Consider the following 19,124-nt stretch of genomic DNA (forward strand, 5'->3'; position numbering starts at 1 on the left):
ACTGGCTGGGGCGACCTCTCCAGCAAATTGCAGTCACTCCTTCCCCACGGCCTGGTGGAGGCAGTGCTGCTCAGCACAGAGAGCATCCATTCTGCATTTGCCTATCGCCTGTCGGCTGGGTACACTGCCCTCTGGAAAGCGCTGTGCCCAAGCTGACCCAGCGTTGTACCCGCTGGTCGTGCCTCAGATCAGCACTGTGTATGCTCAGCGTGGTCTTGTTGTGCCAATGGCTGCTGGTCCAGAGAGGAGGGGGCCGGCTGACCCTCAGGCTGGTGAAACCAGGCGCCAGTCCAATGCAGGAACACCTCCTCCTGGTCGAGGAGAACTCCACCTGCTGGCAGATCATCCAGGGGGACAGGCAGGAGGTGGAAAGGGCCCTCCTCAACTCCATTACTATCTCCCTCAAGCACCAGGCCGTCACTGAGGGAGATTATCTGAACATGACCCGAAATTGCAGATCGTTTGTGAGGGCCCACAAGTATATCACTGTCCCCCTGAGCCCTGAGGAGGAACACTTCCCCTTGGCTTACTCCATGGTCATCCACCAGAGCATTGAGATGTTTGAGAGGCTTCTACGGAGCATTTATGCCCCACAGAATGTCTACTGTATCCACGTGGACCGCAAATTCCCGAGTCAATTTCTTGCGGCCGTTCGGGCCATCGCTTCGTGTTTCCACAAAGTCTTTGTCGCAGCCAAGCTGGAGTGGGTCACCTATGCTGGCTGGAGCAGAGTTCAGGCAGATCTCAACTGCATGAAGGAGCTGCTGGAGAGCTCTGTCCCCTGGAGGTACTTCATCAACGTGTGTGGCCAAGACTTCCCCCTGAAGACCAACCGGGAGATAGTCCGCAGCCTCAGAGCTCTGAACAGCTCCAACGTGATTGAGTCGGATCCTGCACCAGGGTTCAAAAAGGGAACCGCCTTCCTGTCTGCTGGGCCTCTCTTCATCCAAGTGTTTTCCATCCTCCCTCCCTCCATCATCTCTCTCTCTCTCTCTCTCTCTCTCTCTCCCCCCTCCAGTTCTTCACTCCTGCCTGTTACAAAGGGGAAACGGAAGGGTAATCCATTTGTAACCCCTCTCCCTTTTTAACCCCTCACCCTTTTGTAATCCCTCTCCTCCACTAACTTATCCCTCTCCCTCTGTAACAAAAGATAGACAGGGTTGTTAAAACAGTTCAATTGCATGGAGGGAGGTTCAGAATGTACAAAGGAATATAGGAGGAATTGGAGAGTTGAGCTGCAAACAGAATAGAAGGGCAATTGACGTTTCAGGTCGGAAACTTGCATCAGAACCCGGGGCGAGGAAGGGGCTGCAGAATGGGGGTGTGGGGCTGGGGAAAGGTAGGTGGGATGGCAATTGGTGGATGTGGGGAGAAGGTGGCTGTGATTGGACAGTGGGTGGGGTGGAGCAGATGGGTGGAAGGGAACATGGTCAGGTGAAAGGGTTGGGTTAGAAAGAGGGGGCTGAGCCTGGGATAAGGAAGGATATAGACTGATTACAAGAGTATACAGGAATGTAGGTAGGTTAAGAGTGTAGGAGAAAGTGAGGACTACAGATACTGGAGATCAGAGTCAAGAGTGTGGCACTGGAAAAGCACAGCGGGTCAGGCAGCATCTGAAGAATCAATGTTTCGGACATAAGCCCTTCATCAGGAATGAGGTTTGTGGACCAGGGGTCCGAGAGATAAGTGGGATGGGTGTGGGGCTGGGGGTTGTAGGTATCTGGGAATGTGATAGATGAAGGTATCGGGGGCGGGGGGGGGGGGTGGGGGGGGGGGGGGGAGGTGGAAGGTCAAGTGGACAGGTGGGAAGGAAGATAGACCAGTCAGGAGGGTGGTGCTGAGTTGGAGACTTGGGACTGCGATAAGGTGGGGTGGGGAAATAATGAAACTAGTGAAATTGACATTGCAACCAGACGGATCAGGGTTCCAAGGTGGAATATCCAGGCATCAGGACCTGCATTCCCTTGGTGGGAGGGGGAGTTAAAGTGTTCAGCCACGGGGTGGTGGGGTTGGTTGGTGTGGGTGTCCCAGAGATGTTCTCTGAAACAATCCGCAAGTAAGAGTTCTGTCTCCCCGATGTAGAGGGCACCACATTGGGTGCAATGGATGCAGTAGATGACATTGGTGGAGGTACAAGTATATTTGTCAGATGTGGGAGGATCCTTTGGAGCCTTGGACGGAGGTGAGGGGGGAGGTGTGGGTACAGGTTTTGCAATTTTCAGAGGCCAGGGAAGGTGGGTTGGTGAGGGTGTGGATCTGACAAGGGAGTTGCAGAGGGAAGAGTCTCTGAAATGCAGATGGACTGCAGAGGGAAATATGTCCCTAATGGTGCAGTCTGTTTGTAAGTGGCAGAAGTGGTGTAGGATAATGCAATGTGTCCGGATGTTGGTGGAGTAGAAGGTGAGGACCAAGGGGTTCTGTCCCTGTTGCGTTGGGAGGGATGTAGTTCAAGGGTGAAGGTACAGGAAATGGAGCACATGCACTGGAGGGCATTGTCAACCATGTGGGAGAGGAAATTGTAGTTTTTGAGGTAGGACACCATCTGGGATGTTCTGTGATAGAAGTGGTCCTCCTGGGAACAGATGCAGCAGAGGCAGAGAAATTGAGAAGAAGGGAAAATGTTTTTACAGGGTCAGGGTGGGAGGAGGTGTATTCCAGGTAGCTGTGGGAGTTGGTGGGTTTGTAGTAGATGTCCACGGTTAGTCGGTTACCAGAGATGGAGATGGACATGGAGAGGTCCAGGAAGGGAAAGGAGGTGTCCAAGATTGTCCGGGTGAATTTGAGGTCAGGTTGGAAGGTGTTGGTAGAATTAGAATTAATGAATTTTCAACCACCTCATGCAAATACGAGGTAGTGCCAATCCAGTCATCAATGTAGTGGAGGAAAAGGTGGGGAATGGTGCTGATGGATGAAGAGGCAGGCATAGTTGGGGCCTATGTGGGTGCTTATGGCTACCCCTTAAGAGTTAAGAGTGAACAAAAAAGAATTTAAGTTTGGTTCAGAGCATGTAAAGGATTATTCTTAGGTTGATAGTGAAATAGTCTCACAAACTTGATTGAGTTTTTTGAAGTAATAAAGAGGATTGATGAGGGCAGAGCGGTAAATGTGATCTATATGGGTTTCAGTAAGGTATTCAACAAGGTTCCCCATGGGAGACTGATTAGCAAGGTTAGATCTCATTGAATACAGGGAGAACTAGCCATTTGGATATAGAACTAGCTCAAAAGGTAGAAGACAGAGGGTGGTGATGGAGGATTGTTTTTCAGACTGGAGACCTGTGACCAGTGGAGTGCCATAACGATTGGTGCTGGGCCCTCTACTTTTTGTCATTTACATAAATGATTTGGATGACAGCATAAGAGGGACAGTTAGTAAGTTTGCAGATGACACCAAAATTGAAGGTGTAATGGACAGCGAAGAGGGTTACCTCAGATTACAACAGGATCTGGACCAGATGGGCCAATGGGCTGAGAAGTGGCAGATGGAGTTTAATTCAGATGAATGCGAGGTGCTGCATTTTGAGAAAGCAAATCTTAGCAGGACGTATACACTTAATGGTAAGGTCCTAGGGAGTGTTGCTGAACAGAGACCTTGGAGTGCAGGTTTATAGCTCCTTGAAAGCGAAGTTGCAGGTAGATAGGGTAGTGAAGGCAATGTTTGGTATACGCTTCTTTATTGGTCAGACTATGGAATACAGGAGTTGGGAGGTCATGTTGCGGCTGTACAGGACATCAGTAAGGCCACTGTTGTAATATTGCGTGCAATTCTGGTCTCTTTCCCATTGGAAAGATGTTGTGAAATTTGAAAGGATTCCAAAATGATTTACAAGGATGTTGCCAGGGTTGGAGGATTTGAGCTATAGGGAGAGGCGGAACAGGCTGACGCGGTTTTCCCTGGAGTGTTGGAGGCTGAGGGGTGAGCTTATAGTGGTTAACAAAATTATGAGGGGCATGGATAGGATAAATAGACAAAGTCTTTTCCCTGGGGTCAGGGAGTCCAGAACTAGAGGACAGGTTTCAGGTGAGAGGGAAAAGATATAAAAGAGACCCGAGGGGCAACATTTTCATGGAGAGTGTGGTACGTGTATGGAATGAGCTGCCAGAGGATGTGGTGGAGGCTGGTACAACTGCAACATTTAAGATGCATTTGGATGGGTATATGAATAGGAAGGGTTTGGAGGGATATGGGCCGGGTGCTGGCAGGTGGAACTGGATTGGGTCGGGATATCTGGTCAGACCGAAGGATCTGTTTCCATGCTGTACATCTCTATGACTGTAAGTGGGTACTGCAGATGCTGGAGATTACAGTCAAGATTAGAGCAGTGTTGAAAAAGCACAGCAGGTCAGGCAGCATCAGAGGAGCAGGAAACCCCGACATCAGGAATAACTTCACAGAGGCCATAATCCAGTCACCAACTCACCATTTTGTTTACACATGGAGTCCTTGACACGGATCCAGCTTCCTCAGAGCCAGCTCAGAGTGAACAGAACATCTGATCATCCTGTTTATTTGTTTTTCAGAAGCAGCCTCAGGAGTAGCAATCAAAGTCGTCCCCAGGTGTAGGTAGGCCCAGGCAGCAGCAGCAGGGGTGCAGGCGAGGTCCAGGCTTCAGTCGGAGGAGCAGGCCCAGACTATAGCAGCAGTGGTGGTAGTAGCTGCCTGGGCAGCTGAGCATAGCTTCAAATTAACAGAAATAAGCAGAAAGAAACCGCAGAAAGCAATCACAAGAAACTATGAAAAAAAATTAAAAATAAACTCCTCCTCAGTAGGAGGACACCAACAGCAGCACATAAGACACACTGAAGCTGTTTCGAAGTCAGTCTCCTCAAGAGGATTGAAGAGTCCTTCATTAGCTGATCCAGCTCCCCTAGAGCCAGCTCTCAGTGAGCAGATCCCTTGACATGCCTGTTTATTTTTCTTCCACTACCACCCGACAGCAGTCATGCTTATTTTTCCCTAGTATCCATGTCATATGTGTGTAGGTGTTTTTCACTGCATCTGACAAGTGTGTAAATCTTAATTTATGTGGGAAATAGAACCCACTCACTTCAATAATTTCAGTCCAAGACAAGATCTGCTGCAGCAGTATCATCTGATATACTCTTGCAAGAGTGGTGTCTACAAGTTGGGAAAAAATACAAAACCTTGATATAATTCATTTCCCTTTCCCTCCTCCCACTACTCGAAACCCAGCGCCCATTCCTCTTGTTTATCTCTTGCCTTATCTGGCCTTGTGCGTAACAGTACAGGTTTTCTTGGCCATTTCACCACATCCCTCTGTGGTCTATTGTTAGCGTATATCTACCTTCACTGCCATCGGCTTCCTTGCTTGCTAAAGCAACATTTCCTCTCATTCTTCGTCCACACTGAGCCTTATGACCTCTTGATTGTGGTTTTTGTTTTTGCAGAAGTGGGAAACAGATGCTTATAACTGTTTGTACAAGTATATCTAGCTTAACCTACACTCCCCTTCCTCTTTCATGATTCAGCTTTGTGATTTTCGCAGACAACATTTATAATTGCTCCTCACAATTTATATTCCTTCACCAGGAAGAAAGGAAACAGACAGTCCTGTTTATTTATATTTTATTAAACAATTCACAGTTTATACAAACAATTACATTTACAGCTGTATACAGAGAAACAGCAATTTTACAAGGGAGGGGAATGACAAAGCCAAGCCCCAAACCCTGACATTCAACCGGTTTTCAGGGAACTGAGGAAAAACCTCAAATCCCAGTTTCAATCATTACGAACAGTAACAATGACATTCATATATATAAGACAGTCCACTTGTGTAAGAAACAGAGCATACAATACAGACCCCCAAAAAACCAGCAAGTCTTCCCCCCACCCCCCACCACCCCAATCCCTCCCACCTTCCGGCCGCTCTCAGGCAGCCCGCCCCTACGTACCTTTCAGGTCTCGATCCGCCCTGACACACCTTTCGACCACCTCTAGGACAGCCTGCACCGTTACCCGCCTGGGGCAGCAGCGCTGAGGACTGCTCCTGGCTCTCTGTCTGCCCCTACTTACCACTGGGTTCTCATCACCCCAATGCACCGTCCGGCCAGTGGACTACCCCGACACACCTTCCGGCACCTCTAACACATTATGTGCATCAGGAGTTTAACAATCAGTCCTCCCTAAAGGAATGCCAGTTAACAAACTGGCTAAATAATTCAGCCAGTTCAGGAATCAGGTTTCCCCCACACAAAAAACAAGCAGAAACCAACAGTAACACACTGACTGTGACCCAGCCAGCACAGAGTCAGTCCCCTAAATTGAGAAGACCTCTGAATCTCCTGTTTATAAATTTTATTAAACAGTTTACAAAAACAGTTAACATTTACAACTGTATACAAGAGACAGCAATTTTACACGGGAGAGGAGCATTCCCCTATTTTTTTTTTTATTTTATTAAACAAGTACAAAAAAGAGGTTACTGCACAACAGTTAACATTTACAGCTGCAGACATCAACAATTATACAAGGGAGAGGAGCAGCAAAGCTCGGCCTCAAGCCCTGCTGTTCAACCAGTTTACAGGGAATTGAGGACAAACCACAAATCCCAGTTTCAAATATGAAAAGACAGCAACAATGACATTTATGCATAAGACAATCCTGTTACATTAAAAAGTGCAGATAATACAGACCCAGCAAGCCCCCGTCCCTCCCAACTTCCGACCACTCTCAGGCAGCCCGCCCCTACGCGCCTTCCGGCTCTCGGTCCGGCCTGACATACCTTTTGACCACCTCTAGGACTGTCCGCCCCAGTACCCACCTGGGGAGACAGCGCTGAGGACGGCTACCCACCTTCTGGCTCTCGGTCTGCCCCTTTGTACCATTGGGCTCTCACCCACCCCGATGCACCATCTGGCCAGTGGGCTATCCTGGCACACCTTTCGGCCACCTCTAGGACAGCCCGTCCCCTTCCCTGGGATGACAGCGTGCAGGGCAGCCCACAAGCCTTCTGGATCTCAGCCCGCCCCTACACGCTTTCTGGCTCTTGGCTGCTCTGACACAGCTTTCGACCACCTCTAGGACAGCCCGTCCCGATTACCCCTTTTCGGGATGACGGTGCTCAGAATGGTCTACCCACCATCTAGCTCTCAGGGAGACTGTCATCAGGGTGGCCTACCCACCCTCCGGCTTTCGGGACAGCCTACCAACCTTCAGGTTCACAGGATGGCCTTCCCACCCTCCGGCTCTCGGGGTGACAGCTTTCAGGACGAGCCACGAGCCTCCCAGCTCACAGTAAGACCTGCCAGACCCAGGGTCATGCAAGACAGTGCAGGTGATAAGCCCAACAAACCATATGATAGTTAATTACCAACAAACAGAGTCCTTTCTAGTCCAGAGTCCATTAACACAGACATTTTTCTTCAAAATGTGGAGTCCATTTCCAGACCTGAGGGGTGGAGAGAATGCCACACAAGGCCTTGATGAGACCACATCAGAATTAGTCTGTATATTTTTCTCTCATTTAAAACATAAAATAATTACATTGACAGCAAGTTTCACCTGCCTTTTTCCTGGGGATGAAGGGTTTATCTTATGAAGGAAGGTTGAACAAATTGACTTTTACTCATTTAAGTTTGGAAATCTGAGAGATCTTTTTGAAATGTATAAATTTCTCTGAGGGGACATGGTAAGGTGGTTGATGGGACATTGCTTTCTCTTGTAGGTTTGACAAGATGTTCTGTAGAATAAGATATCGTCAGAGTCCTACAGCACCGAAACATACCCTTTCGTCCAACTCATCCATGCCAACCAGGTGTCCTAATTGGAACTAGTCCCCTTATCCTGGGTTTGGTCCATATCCTTCTAAACTTGTCCTATTTATGTCGTCTATTAAATCTTGTAATTGTACCCACTACAACAATTCTTTTTGGCAACTTGGTCCGTATTTGTACCACCCTCAGGTCTCACCTTAAACCTATGCCCTCTGGGTTTGGACTCCCCCATCCTGGGGCTATTCACTTTTATTGATTTCCCCCACAATTTTATAAACCTCTATATGGTCACCCTTCACCCTCCAATACTCCAGTGAGAAAAGTCCTAGTCTATCTAGCCTCTCCTTATAACTGCAGTCCTGGCAACATCTTTATAAATCTATTCTGCATCCTTTGCAGTTTAACAACACCCTTCCAATAGCAGGGCAATCACAAATTTACCCAGTACCCAAAAGTGGCCTTACCAATGCCTTGCAGAATTATTTTCCCCTGAGAGGGCTGTTGCACTGTGTAAATCTCTTCTGTACGAAGTTGTGAAGGCTGAGTTGATGAAGTTATGAAAGGGTGAGCAAGGTGACCTTTTTTTAAAAAAAAGATAAGGACCCCAGGACAAACGATAGAAATGTGGAATTGAAATTGCAACCAGAAGAGCAGTGACCTTATTGAATGGTGGAGCAGACTTGAAGGGACGAATGGCTGACTTATGCTATGATATTGGTGGAGACAGGTTAGCCTCAAGTAAAGAGTAGGGAGTTTTCTGACCACTCAGCTAAGGGCTTTGGTGTCCCTCCTGATAACATGAACCTTGAAGTTAATCTCCCTCTGCGCCAGTCACAGAATTAAAGAATTCTTGCGGAAGGATGCCATTCAGCCCATCGTGTCTGTAATTATTCCACATCTGGTATCAATTTCCTGCATTTCCATACTCAACTCTGGCAACATCCTTGTAAATCTTTTCTGAACCTTTCCAAGTTTCACAACATCCTTCCTATAGCAGGGAGACCAGAATTGCATGCTATATTCCAGAAATTGCCAAACCAATGTCCTGTTCAGCCACAGCATGACCTCCCAAATCCTACACACAATGCACTGTCCAATAATGCCATGTGTAGCAAACGACTTCTTCACTAACCTGTCTATCTGCAACTCCATTTTCAAGAAATTATGAATTTGCACTCCAAGATCTCTTGTTTCATCATCACTTCCCAGACGTTACCATGAAGTGTATTATTCCTGCCCTGATTTGCTAAACCAAAATGAAGCACCTCACATTTATCGACATTAGAATCCATCTGGCACTCCCGGCCTATTAGCCCATCTGTTCAAGATCCCGTTGTACTCTGAGGTTGACCTCGTTGAAATGGACAGGATTAAGGGGCTTGACTGGGTAAATGCTGAAAGGATGATTCTCCTCATGGGAGAGTCCAGGACCAGGGGGGGTATTGTCTCAGAATAAAGGGGCACCAGTTTAAGACTGAGATGAGGTGGAATTTCCTCTCTCAGAAGGTTGTGAATCTTTGGAATTCCTAGCCACGGAGAGCTGTCCTTATATATATTTAAGACTCAGATTCTTGCTCAGTTGGGGAATTAAGCATTACGGGGGTAGGGCAAGAACATGGACTTGAAGAATGTTGAATCAGCCACGATCCTAGTGAAGCTGGCTTGAGGGACCAAATGGCCGACTCCTGTCCCGACTTGTTAATGGTCTTACATTTACTGATGAACCTGTTCAAAGATGTTATCGCACAACTCTGGAGCAGAAGCGACTTGAATCTGGGTCTCTGAGGCTCACACCACATGGATCCTAGTTTACTTTATATCATGTACTTGACATTGATGCTGGTAGTTATGGCTGCAATTCGCACCAACCTGCCTTAGATCAAATTAATGAAGCGAAGCCAGAGCAGGGTTTCAAAAGGTAAGTCTCCAACCTCACATCATGCATTGATGAAGTAGCTGAGAATTTGAATGCAGAGAATGTTGTCTGAACTGGTTTCAATGAAGTGTTTCACTAGGCACTAGATAAAAATGGCTGGACAACAAAATTGACAACACAAGCCCTGATTCATGGATCTTGTTTTGGACGAGAGGTTGGTAGGTTGGTAGGTGGGAATGATCCACACAGCTGGGACATTTTAAACATCAAGACCCGGAGCAGGAGAAGATGATTTGGCCCTCCATGAGGCCCACCATACTATACGATCGTGGCTAATCCTTATCTCAATGCCATACTAACACTTTCTCCCTTGTCTTTGATGCTTTTGAAACCTAAATATTTGTTAATCGCATTCTTGGATATATTCAATGACTCAAACTCCACAGATTTCTGTGGTACAGAATTCCATAATTTCGCTATCCTATAAGTTAAGAAATGTTTCTGCATCTCAGCTCTAAATAGACGACTGCTTTTATTCAATATGTCAGTGATATCAATCTTGGAGTATGTGGCAGAATGCCCATATTCGGGGCAATGATAAACCTGGAGGATTGGCAAATGGTGAGGATGATGTGAATTGTCCAGAGTCACCACAGTGAACAGACAGCATCCAGTCAGAGGTGAATACAGAAGAGTGTAAGGTGCTATGTTTTGGGAGAAGGATGTGGAGAGGTAATAGAAATGTAATGGCACAATCGTAAAGAGTGCGCAGGATTAGAGGGATCTGGCAATAAACATCCATCGACATTAGAAGATGAGGAGGCCATAAGAGGGTAGAAAAGCAGAAGGCTTCATAAATAGAGGCATTGATGCCAATAAATGGTTGAGTTATGCTGCATGTCGAATTGGTTTAGCCCCAGTTGGATTGTTGTGGTCATTGCCGGTGACTATAAAACGATGTGAGGGCCCTCAGGACAGGGTGGAGATTTCGCAGAATGGTGCCAGGGTTTAAGTTGGATGGCTCAGTTGGAAAGGTCAACGATGCTCCCATTGGAACAAAGGAGATTAGGGTGAGGTTTATTCAATGGGTATAGGGTGAGCACTCGGTAATGAAGACAAGGATATATACTTCACTGTTCACCGATTGTACAAGTGCAATGGAATGCAGATGTAAGATTTTGGGTTAGAGGCATGGTAGGGAGATCTGAGGAATTGAAACGTAAATGAAGCCTAAACTACATTTGTATGAGATGATGGCAAGTTTTGATGTAAGGTGGATAAAAAAAGATCTGTTCCCATAAATTCAAGGAACAAGAGTAGGCCATTGGCCCTTTTGATCCTGTTCCACCATCCACATTTCTGCATACCATCGATAATCTATCCTCCCCTTGGTAACCAAGGATCCATATTTCCCACGCATGATGCCACAAGGACCGAGGATAAAAGATATCTTTTGACACAATGTAAATAAAGTGTCTTGTGTCTTGCGGAAGGGGTGGCACGGTGGCTCAGTGGTTAGCACTGTTGTCTCACAGCACCAAAGACCTGGGTTCGATTCCAGCCCTGGGCGACTGTCTGTGTGGAGTTTGCACATTGTCCCCATGTCTGCGTGGGTTTCCTCCAGGTGCTCTGGTTTCCTGCCACAGTGCAAAGATGTGCAGGTGAGGTGAATTTGTCATGCTAAATTGACCATAGTGTTAGGTGCATTAGTCAGGGGTAATTATCAGGTAGGGTGATGGGTTGCTCTTCAGAGGATTGGTGTGGAATTGTTGGGCCAAATGGCCTGTTTCCATACTGTAGAGAATCTAATGTGTGGTGTCCTTCACTCTGAGGGAGGAGCATTGGATTCAAGTCCTACTCCAGGAGTTGATGGCCATAGGAAGGTGTCTTAATTGCTTTTGTGAGACACTCAAGGGTGTGGGCCAAGTGCGACAAAATGGGATGAGAATAGTTCGAAGCTGGTCTTTTTGACCAGTGCAGACACGATGGGCTGAAGGGCAACTTATTATTTTGGTGCTCTAAACCTCAATAACCAGAGAGCACGGAGTCATAACATCATACAGTATGGAACAGACCCTTCAGTTCAACCTGTCTGCGCTGACTAGTCATCCTAATCTGACCTAATCCCATTTGCCAGCCTTTGGCACATATCTCTCTCACCTATTCCTATTCATGTCCACATCGAGATGCCTTTTAAATATTGTCATTGTACCAGCCGCCTCCACCACCTCTTGGTAGCTCATTCCAGGCACACATCACCCACTGCATGAAAAAGTAACCCCTCAGGTCTTTCCCCTCTCAACTTAAACCTATGCTTCTAGTTTTGGACTCCCCCACCGTTGGGAAAAGACCTTTGGCTATACAGCCAACCTGGAAGGAATCAAAATGGGGCAAGAACAGAAAAGGAGGTCAGCTAAACAATTCTGAGCAGCAACGGAAAAGTGCAGCCAAGCACGTAAGCAAGCTAGCTAGCTTACTGAAACTGGCTCCCATTAAGTGAGAAGGCAGGAAGACCGAAACAACACTCAACAGGTGTTGTAGAAGTTTAAGGTCAATGATCTAATGCTAAACGTCACGTACCTAGATCAGGATCTGATTGATCAGTTGTGTTGCTAAGGCTTGAAATCAAAATGTAATTCGTGAAAGGGGAACGCTGATTTGTGTGTAAAAATGTGATTGCAACTGCCTGTTTCAGACTCTCCAGGCAAGGGTGGGCTTTGACCCGGCTGGTTGAGTCTTCTTGCATGTATGTGATAAAGGAAGCTGTGTGAAGTGTACTATCATCTGGCTGATCATTTCAACATCTATCCATGCTTCTCCTGATTTTATGAACTTCTGTAAGGATACCCCTCAGCATCCGACACTCCAGGGAAAATAGCCCCAGCCTATTCGACCTTTTACTGTAGCTCAAGCCCTCCAATCTCGGCAACATCCTGGTAAATCTTTTCTGCACCCTCTCAAGTTTAACAACATCCTTTCTTTTGAAGGGCGACCAGAATTGTATGCAGTGTTTTAAAAGTGGCCTCACCAACGTCCTCTACAGACAATAGATCACACTTGGTAATGGCAAAGGCATATCAGAGATCTATATCCCTGCACACCATGTCCTTCTCTCTAAGGCAAAAGCTCTGTGTTCAAGTCCCACTCCAGGAGTTGATGACCACAGGAAAGTGTCTCCATTGCACTGGTGAGGCATGAAAGGCAATGTTCCCAGTGCTGGAAAATGAGACTGGAGTAGCAAGGAGCCTGTTTTGCCAGCGCAGTCACGATGGGCTGAAGGATCTATTTTTCTGGTGCTCTCAACCTTTATGACCAGAGGGCACAGCTTGAAGTGTATTTTTGGAGCCAGATCCACTGGGAGAGTTTGAGGATGAGTTATATGTTTGCGCAGCGAATGAGCATTGGGAGATGGTTTGGGATATGGGGAAATTGGCAGGTGACTGGCACTAGGCAATAGGAGTGAGAAAGGCCTGAGGGGCTGAATGGCCTTGTTCTCCACTGTAAGGTGAGTAACTGAGAGAAGGAGTGTGCATGGATCTTGCTGGAGCTGGGGGCGAGGAGAGTGCAGAGGAGTTGGGGAGGGAAAAAGCCACAGGCGAAGTTGAAAAGCTATCATTTCTGCTTTCTCATCTCTCTCACTCTCTCTTGAGCTTGCCTTTTAGAAACATTGGCAATACCACCACGATACCCTCGACCAAGTCGTCTTGACGGCGCAACTCAAAGACCAGCCGAACATCAGCCCCTCCATCTTCGTGGGCAGCACCTACTTCATGGCCTCCAGAGAGTTTGTCGGCCATGTGTTTGACAGTGCCGAGATCCAGGCCTTCCTCAAGTGGTCGGAGGATACCTACAGCCCGGACGAGCATGTGTGGGCTACCCTGCACAGAATGCCCAATGTACCAGGCTCCATCCCGTACACCCAAGCAGCCACCAGGACACTTGGACGCGCAGTAAAGTGGTCCTTTGAGGCTGGTGACGTTGCGAGGGGTGCCCTATACCCTCCCTGCACGGAAAGGTATCGCCGCTTGGTTTGTGTGTATGGGGCAGGAGATCTACATTGGGTGGTCCGTCAGAGATGTTTCTTTGCAAATAGGTTTGACCCCAACATGGATAACACGGCAGTACAGTGCATGGAGGAATATCTCCGAAACAGGACACTTGGTAAAACTGGGGCTGGGTTAGAGGTTGGGACAGAGTAAACCTCGGTGATGGTGGTAGGGGCGGTGGGTGAGACATCGGAAACACTGAGAGACTGGGCACTGTGAGACTGTATAGTATAACACTGGCTACTGTGGAGGCCAGACACTGTGAAACTGCATGCTATAACATAGCCACTGTAGCACGAGGCAGTGTGAGGCTGGGCACGATAGTGTTGGGCACTGTGGAGATTGGATACCTTAATACTATCCACTGTAACACTGGGCACTGTGAAACTAAGCACTGTAACATTAGTTACTGTGAGAGTCAAAATGTGTGGTGCTGGAAAAGCACGGCAGGTCAGGCAGCATCCAAGGAGCAACAGAACCGATGTTTCAGGTATAAGCCCTTTATCAGGAATGTGGGGGAATAAGGGGGTTGAGAGATACATAGAGTGGGGGTGGGGCTTTTGGGGAAGGTGCTCAGTAAATCCAGCTGGCGGGTGTGATTGTGATTGGTCGGTGGGGAAGGTCGAACCTATAGTTAGGAAGGAAGATGGACGGATCAAGAGGGGAGAGCCGACTTGGAGGGTTGGATCTGGGATGAGGTGGGGGGAGAGGAGAGATTTGGAAACTAGTGATGTCAATGTTGATGCCATGTGGTTGAGGGTCCCAAGGCAGAAGATGAGGTGTTCTTCCTCCAGTCGTCAGATAGCTTGGATTTGGTGGTGCAGGAAGTGTCATTGTGTTGAAGTGGTTGGCCACAGGTCGATGGGGTTGTTTGTGCCCAGTCTCACAGGGACACATCCGCCAATAATATTCAACACTGCACGAGTGGGCACTGCATTACTGGAACACTGCACTAGTGGGCAATGCATTACTGGAACACTGCACGAGTGGGCACTGCATTACTGGAACACTGCACGAGTGGGCACTGCATTACTGGAACACTGCATGAGTTGGCACTGCATTACTGGAACACTGCACTAGTGGGCAATGCATTACCGGAACACTGCACGAGTGGGCACTGCATTACTGGAACACTACACGAGTGGGCATGTACAGCTGGACACTGCAAGACCAGTGTTGTGACCATCACTATTTTTTTATTTTTCTCATTTTGGTTTGGAACTGTGAGTCCAAATTGAGAATTGAACTTTCAACAGTGGTTAGTTCTTCTTTTAAAAAAAACTGGACAGACAAAAGACTGATGTTTGCTGTGAGGATCTGGCCAGGAAAGGTCATGCAGGTGAATTACTGCTCTCTGAACACAGCAGACGCTTCAGCACCGAGATGTAGTTCTGCTCAGGGACTGACAGCTGGATGGATATTGAATGGGTCGGTCAGTAAGAGGAATGCTGCCAGGCAGGTAACCACAGAGAATGGTGAGAAAGAAAGCAAAAACCATGAGTGACCTCACTCTGACTGGATTTTGGGCTTGGAGGAAGTGCTTCTTTGGAAGTTGCTGGACTGGTTTGGTCTTCTTTTTGGTTTTACTTTGTCTAGTTATTTCCCCAGTTGTTAACTTGTCAAAAGGTCTGAGATGAGAATGTGAGTCTTCGGGAATGAGTCTTAGTCTCCACAGGTCTGCAGAATTTGTTCGCATTGACTGGTGACTTTAACTTCAAACATGGTGTACAGTTCTTGTGCCTGTAATACAACCCAGCATAAAGGATTTCACGATGGCCTCCTATTTATCATTGAAACTGTTATCAACTGGCAAATTAAAATTTTAAACAAGTTTATCTCTTAATTGTCTGCTGGTGTGCGAATTGGAGGGGTGCGTGGGTTTATAATCATCTGTGTTCTGCTAAAGTGACATAAACAGAAATTAACAATTCATTAAGTTATAAACTTAATATCCAAGATCTGTTATTTGTAAATTCTGGAACAATTGAACGATTTTGTGGGTCATTGAATGGTTGAATGTTACTGTGTTGCAAATCCAGTGATCGGGAGGCTGGTTTTGGTTGAGCTTCATTTTCCTGTGTCACTCCGGACACCGTACCTCCAGGCACAATAACTCTGGACATTGTCACTCCCTGTATGACACTATCACTCCGGTTACTACACTGTCACTCTGGATACTATCACTAAATACTGGGAGATCAGACTGTGACACTGGACAGTGTAATGCTGGACACTGCGATGTCAGATGTCAGATGTCAGTAGATATAAATATGATTCAATACAGAAATTTGTATCAGTTAAGTTGTTACAAAACTTACCAGGGACACCAACAGTTTCGAGGCTGCATCCATCTTGGACTCTGAGGTATCCTCAACACTAGATAGGGCAGAGCCAATCAGCCTTTGAGCTGTTCTGAGGGGCCAGGTATGATTTCTTTTGATGACATTTGGTTGAGCACTGGCCCTGACTGGTCTAGCAGCAGTTTATCAAGATCAGTCTCTCTCTCTCTCTCACACATAGTTCAAAGCCAGCTATTGGTCAGATAGGCTTTGTAACGACCCATCTCTTAGTGACCTTTGGGTTTCACATTCTGTTTGTGAGGTCACAGCTTTCAAGCGTTCCACATGTTTGTTCCGGACTGTCTCACTGTCCCAAATTTTGTAAGTGGCAGGACCTGACCTCAAGTTGAACTTGCCTCTTAACCTTACAGGCACCAAACTTCATCCCGTTAATTAAATTGTCTCTCTCGCTTAGAGGAGGCATTGCTGTTCCTGCACTCATTTCACCCTGCCCCCAAGGTCTGGAAATATCTGGGTTAACCTGTTGCAGAGTCTTCTCCCCATCAGTAACTCTGTTGAAGCTCTCCCTGTGTGAGAGAAGTGGACCTATAATCAGGCAGGAACAAGGATAGAACATAGAACAATACAGCGCAGAACAGGCCCATCGACCCTCGATGTTGTGCCGACCTGTGAAATATTCTCAGCTCGTTCCCCTATACTATCCCAAAATCATGGATGTGCTTATCTAAGGATTGTTTAAATCTCCCTAATATGGCTGAGTTGACTACCTTAGCAGGTAGGGCTATCCACGCCCTTACCACTCTGCATAAAGAACTTGCCTCTGACATCAGTCTTAAATCTATCACTCCTCAATTTGTCGTTATGCCCTCTCATCATCGTCCTAGGAAAAAGTATTTCACTGCCTACCCTATCTAATCCTCTGATTATCTTGTATGTCTCTATCAAATTCCCCCTTAGTCATCTTCTTTCCAATGAGGAAATACCCAAATCTCTCAGCCTTTCCTCATAAGACCTTCCCTCCAGACCAGACAACATCCTGGTAAATCTCCTCTGCACCTTTTCCAATGCTTTCACATCCTTTCTGTAATGGGGCGACCAGAACTGTACACAATATTCCAAGTGGGGCCGCACCAGCATTTTGTATAGTTGGTATCAAGAGACACTGCAGGCCACTTCTTTAAGCCTGTCTTCAGCATTTGGACCACTCTTTCTGCTTGACCAGCCATTCTCAACAGAGGCCCTGTCACATTTGAAGGGGGCCACAGTCTGAAAATCCTGAGAAGGGGAGCCCCAAAGGTTTATGGGGGGGCCTGGTAACTGAACCGATGAAATACCTAAGCAACAACCTTCATTAGAGTCAGTCGTTTCCCACCTATTTATAATGTCGTTCCATCACACCGTTTGAATTTGGCACACCTGGTAAATTAATTTCCTTCAGCTCCTCTCATGCAGCCTCACTTCAGAGTCAGTCACAAAGCAACATATTCAATCAAGGGTTCTCTTAGTAACTTAAAAGCATATGTGTTTGGACATATCATATGCTAAGGTAGGTTGTGAAAAGTGCTTATTACTGTATATCAAGTCACTAAAAATGTTTTAAAACCCAAGATTTGGGTGACAGCATTTTTTGTCGGAAATGTATCTAAGTTTTGTGTGCTTATTCATAAGTCAAAAACATTTAGGAGCCTTCCCAAACCATTTCTCAGTCATGTTGTCAATTTAGCTAGAAGAAAAAGCAAAATCTTTTTTTTTTTCATTTTTGGCAGATTTTAGTGAATGCGTATAACAAGGAAAATTGAAAAGGGAAAATTATATTATTATGCATGTATGCTATGTCATTTGTTAAATCTCAGTTGAAATTTTGAATTTCCACAATAATTTAGTTAATTTGGCAACTAAACATATGTAGTGAGTTTTCCCAAGTCACCACAACATCTCTCATACGCTTCATTGAGGTAAGATGTTACGCAATGTTACATCATGACTACTGCTATTCTTTATTACACTTACACCGTGAAAGGATGTTGGGTGTATGCTTATTTCATGTATATAATATAAGAAAAAGAAACAAAGCAAACAGAAGAAATTAGTTCTGGGGCAGGGGAGGTGTGCTGGAACCAGAGAAGAGCTCCTTGGGAGAACATTGGACAACAGATGCATAGAGCTGTCGTTATATGCCGAATGCCTTTCAACTTTAGGAAATATTCAAATCCCCTACTGGTAAATGACATTCCATTGTCCGTGACCACTTCCAGGAGACTGTATATCACAAAAGATACTGACAGCTTCTCAATTGCCATCCCTGAGTTTGCCAAACAGACTTTATGCATTATCCAACCACTTTGAATGGGCATTCACACTGACCAGGAACATTGTTCCGATGAAAGGACCAGCATAATCAACTTGTAGGCAAAAGTGAGGACTGCAGATGCTGGAGATTCGAGTCGAGTGTGTGGTGTTGGAAAAGCACAGCTGGTCAGGCAGTATCCAAGGAGCAGGAAAATTGATATTTTGTGCAAAATAATATACGAAAAAGAAACAAAGCAAATAGAAGAAATTAGTTCCTGGAAGGCCCTGGAACCTGAGAGGAGCTCCTAGGAGGGTAGCGGCCAAAAACTGGTTGAGAATCACTGGGCAAGACCATTGGACGATGGATGAAGGGCTTTTGCCTGAAACGTTGATTTTCCTGCTCCTTGATGCTGCATTTCCAGCATCACACTAACCAACATCTAACCGAATCCAGGGTTTACGCAGCCATTCCCACAACTGTGGGAGTGCTGCTGGTAGCAATTGTTATCCTTCTTGGCACTCTGGGCATATCCAACCCTGGCCACCAGACATAGCTTCTTGCTAGTATCTTCATCTTGGAAACCTCTGGATGACCTTAGTCAAGTTTGGTAGCAACCTTTACTCAGGATAATCACCCTTGCTCCCCGTAATTGTATGCCGTTCTCTATGGTGATCTGGTCTCACTAGGTCTTGCTGGGTATGATGGCCCTTCTGTCTCCCCCATTTCTACCAGCTGCTTTAGTTTTGCTAGGATAGCATCTTTTTGCTTCCCTGGTTGGATATTGTCAGCAGTGACCAGAAGGGTGTCCAGGAAGTTTAAAACCAAAATGGACAGTTTCAGGGGAGGCATCACTAGAACATAGAACATTACAGCAAA

The 19,124-nt window shown here is 46.4% G+C and overlaps 1 protein-coding gene across 1 annotated transcript; it reads left to right on the plus strand.

The window, feature by feature from the left end:
* The first annotated feature begins 200 nt into the window (after window positions 1-200).
* Window positions 201-13,811, plus strand: LOC140454392 (beta-1,3-galactosyl-O-glycosyl-glycoprotein beta-1,6-N-acetylglucosaminyltransferase 3-like). The gene is made up of 2 exons (XM_072549093.1): window positions 201-917; window positions 13,275-13,811. Exons 1-2 carry the CDS (start codon window positions 201-203, stop codon window positions 13,809-13,811), a joined length of 1,254 nt encoding a protein of 417 aa, XP_072405194.1.
* Window positions 13,812-19,124: the final 5,313 nt, after the last annotated feature.

The sequence above is a fragment of the Chiloscyllium punctatum genome, chromosome 29, assembly GCF_047496795.1.
Source record: "Chiloscyllium punctatum isolate Juve2018m chromosome 29, sChiPun1.3, whole genome shotgun sequence".
Lineage (NCBI taxonomy): Eukaryota > Metazoa > Chordata > Chondrichthyes > Orectolobiformes > Hemiscylliidae > Chiloscyllium > Chiloscyllium punctatum.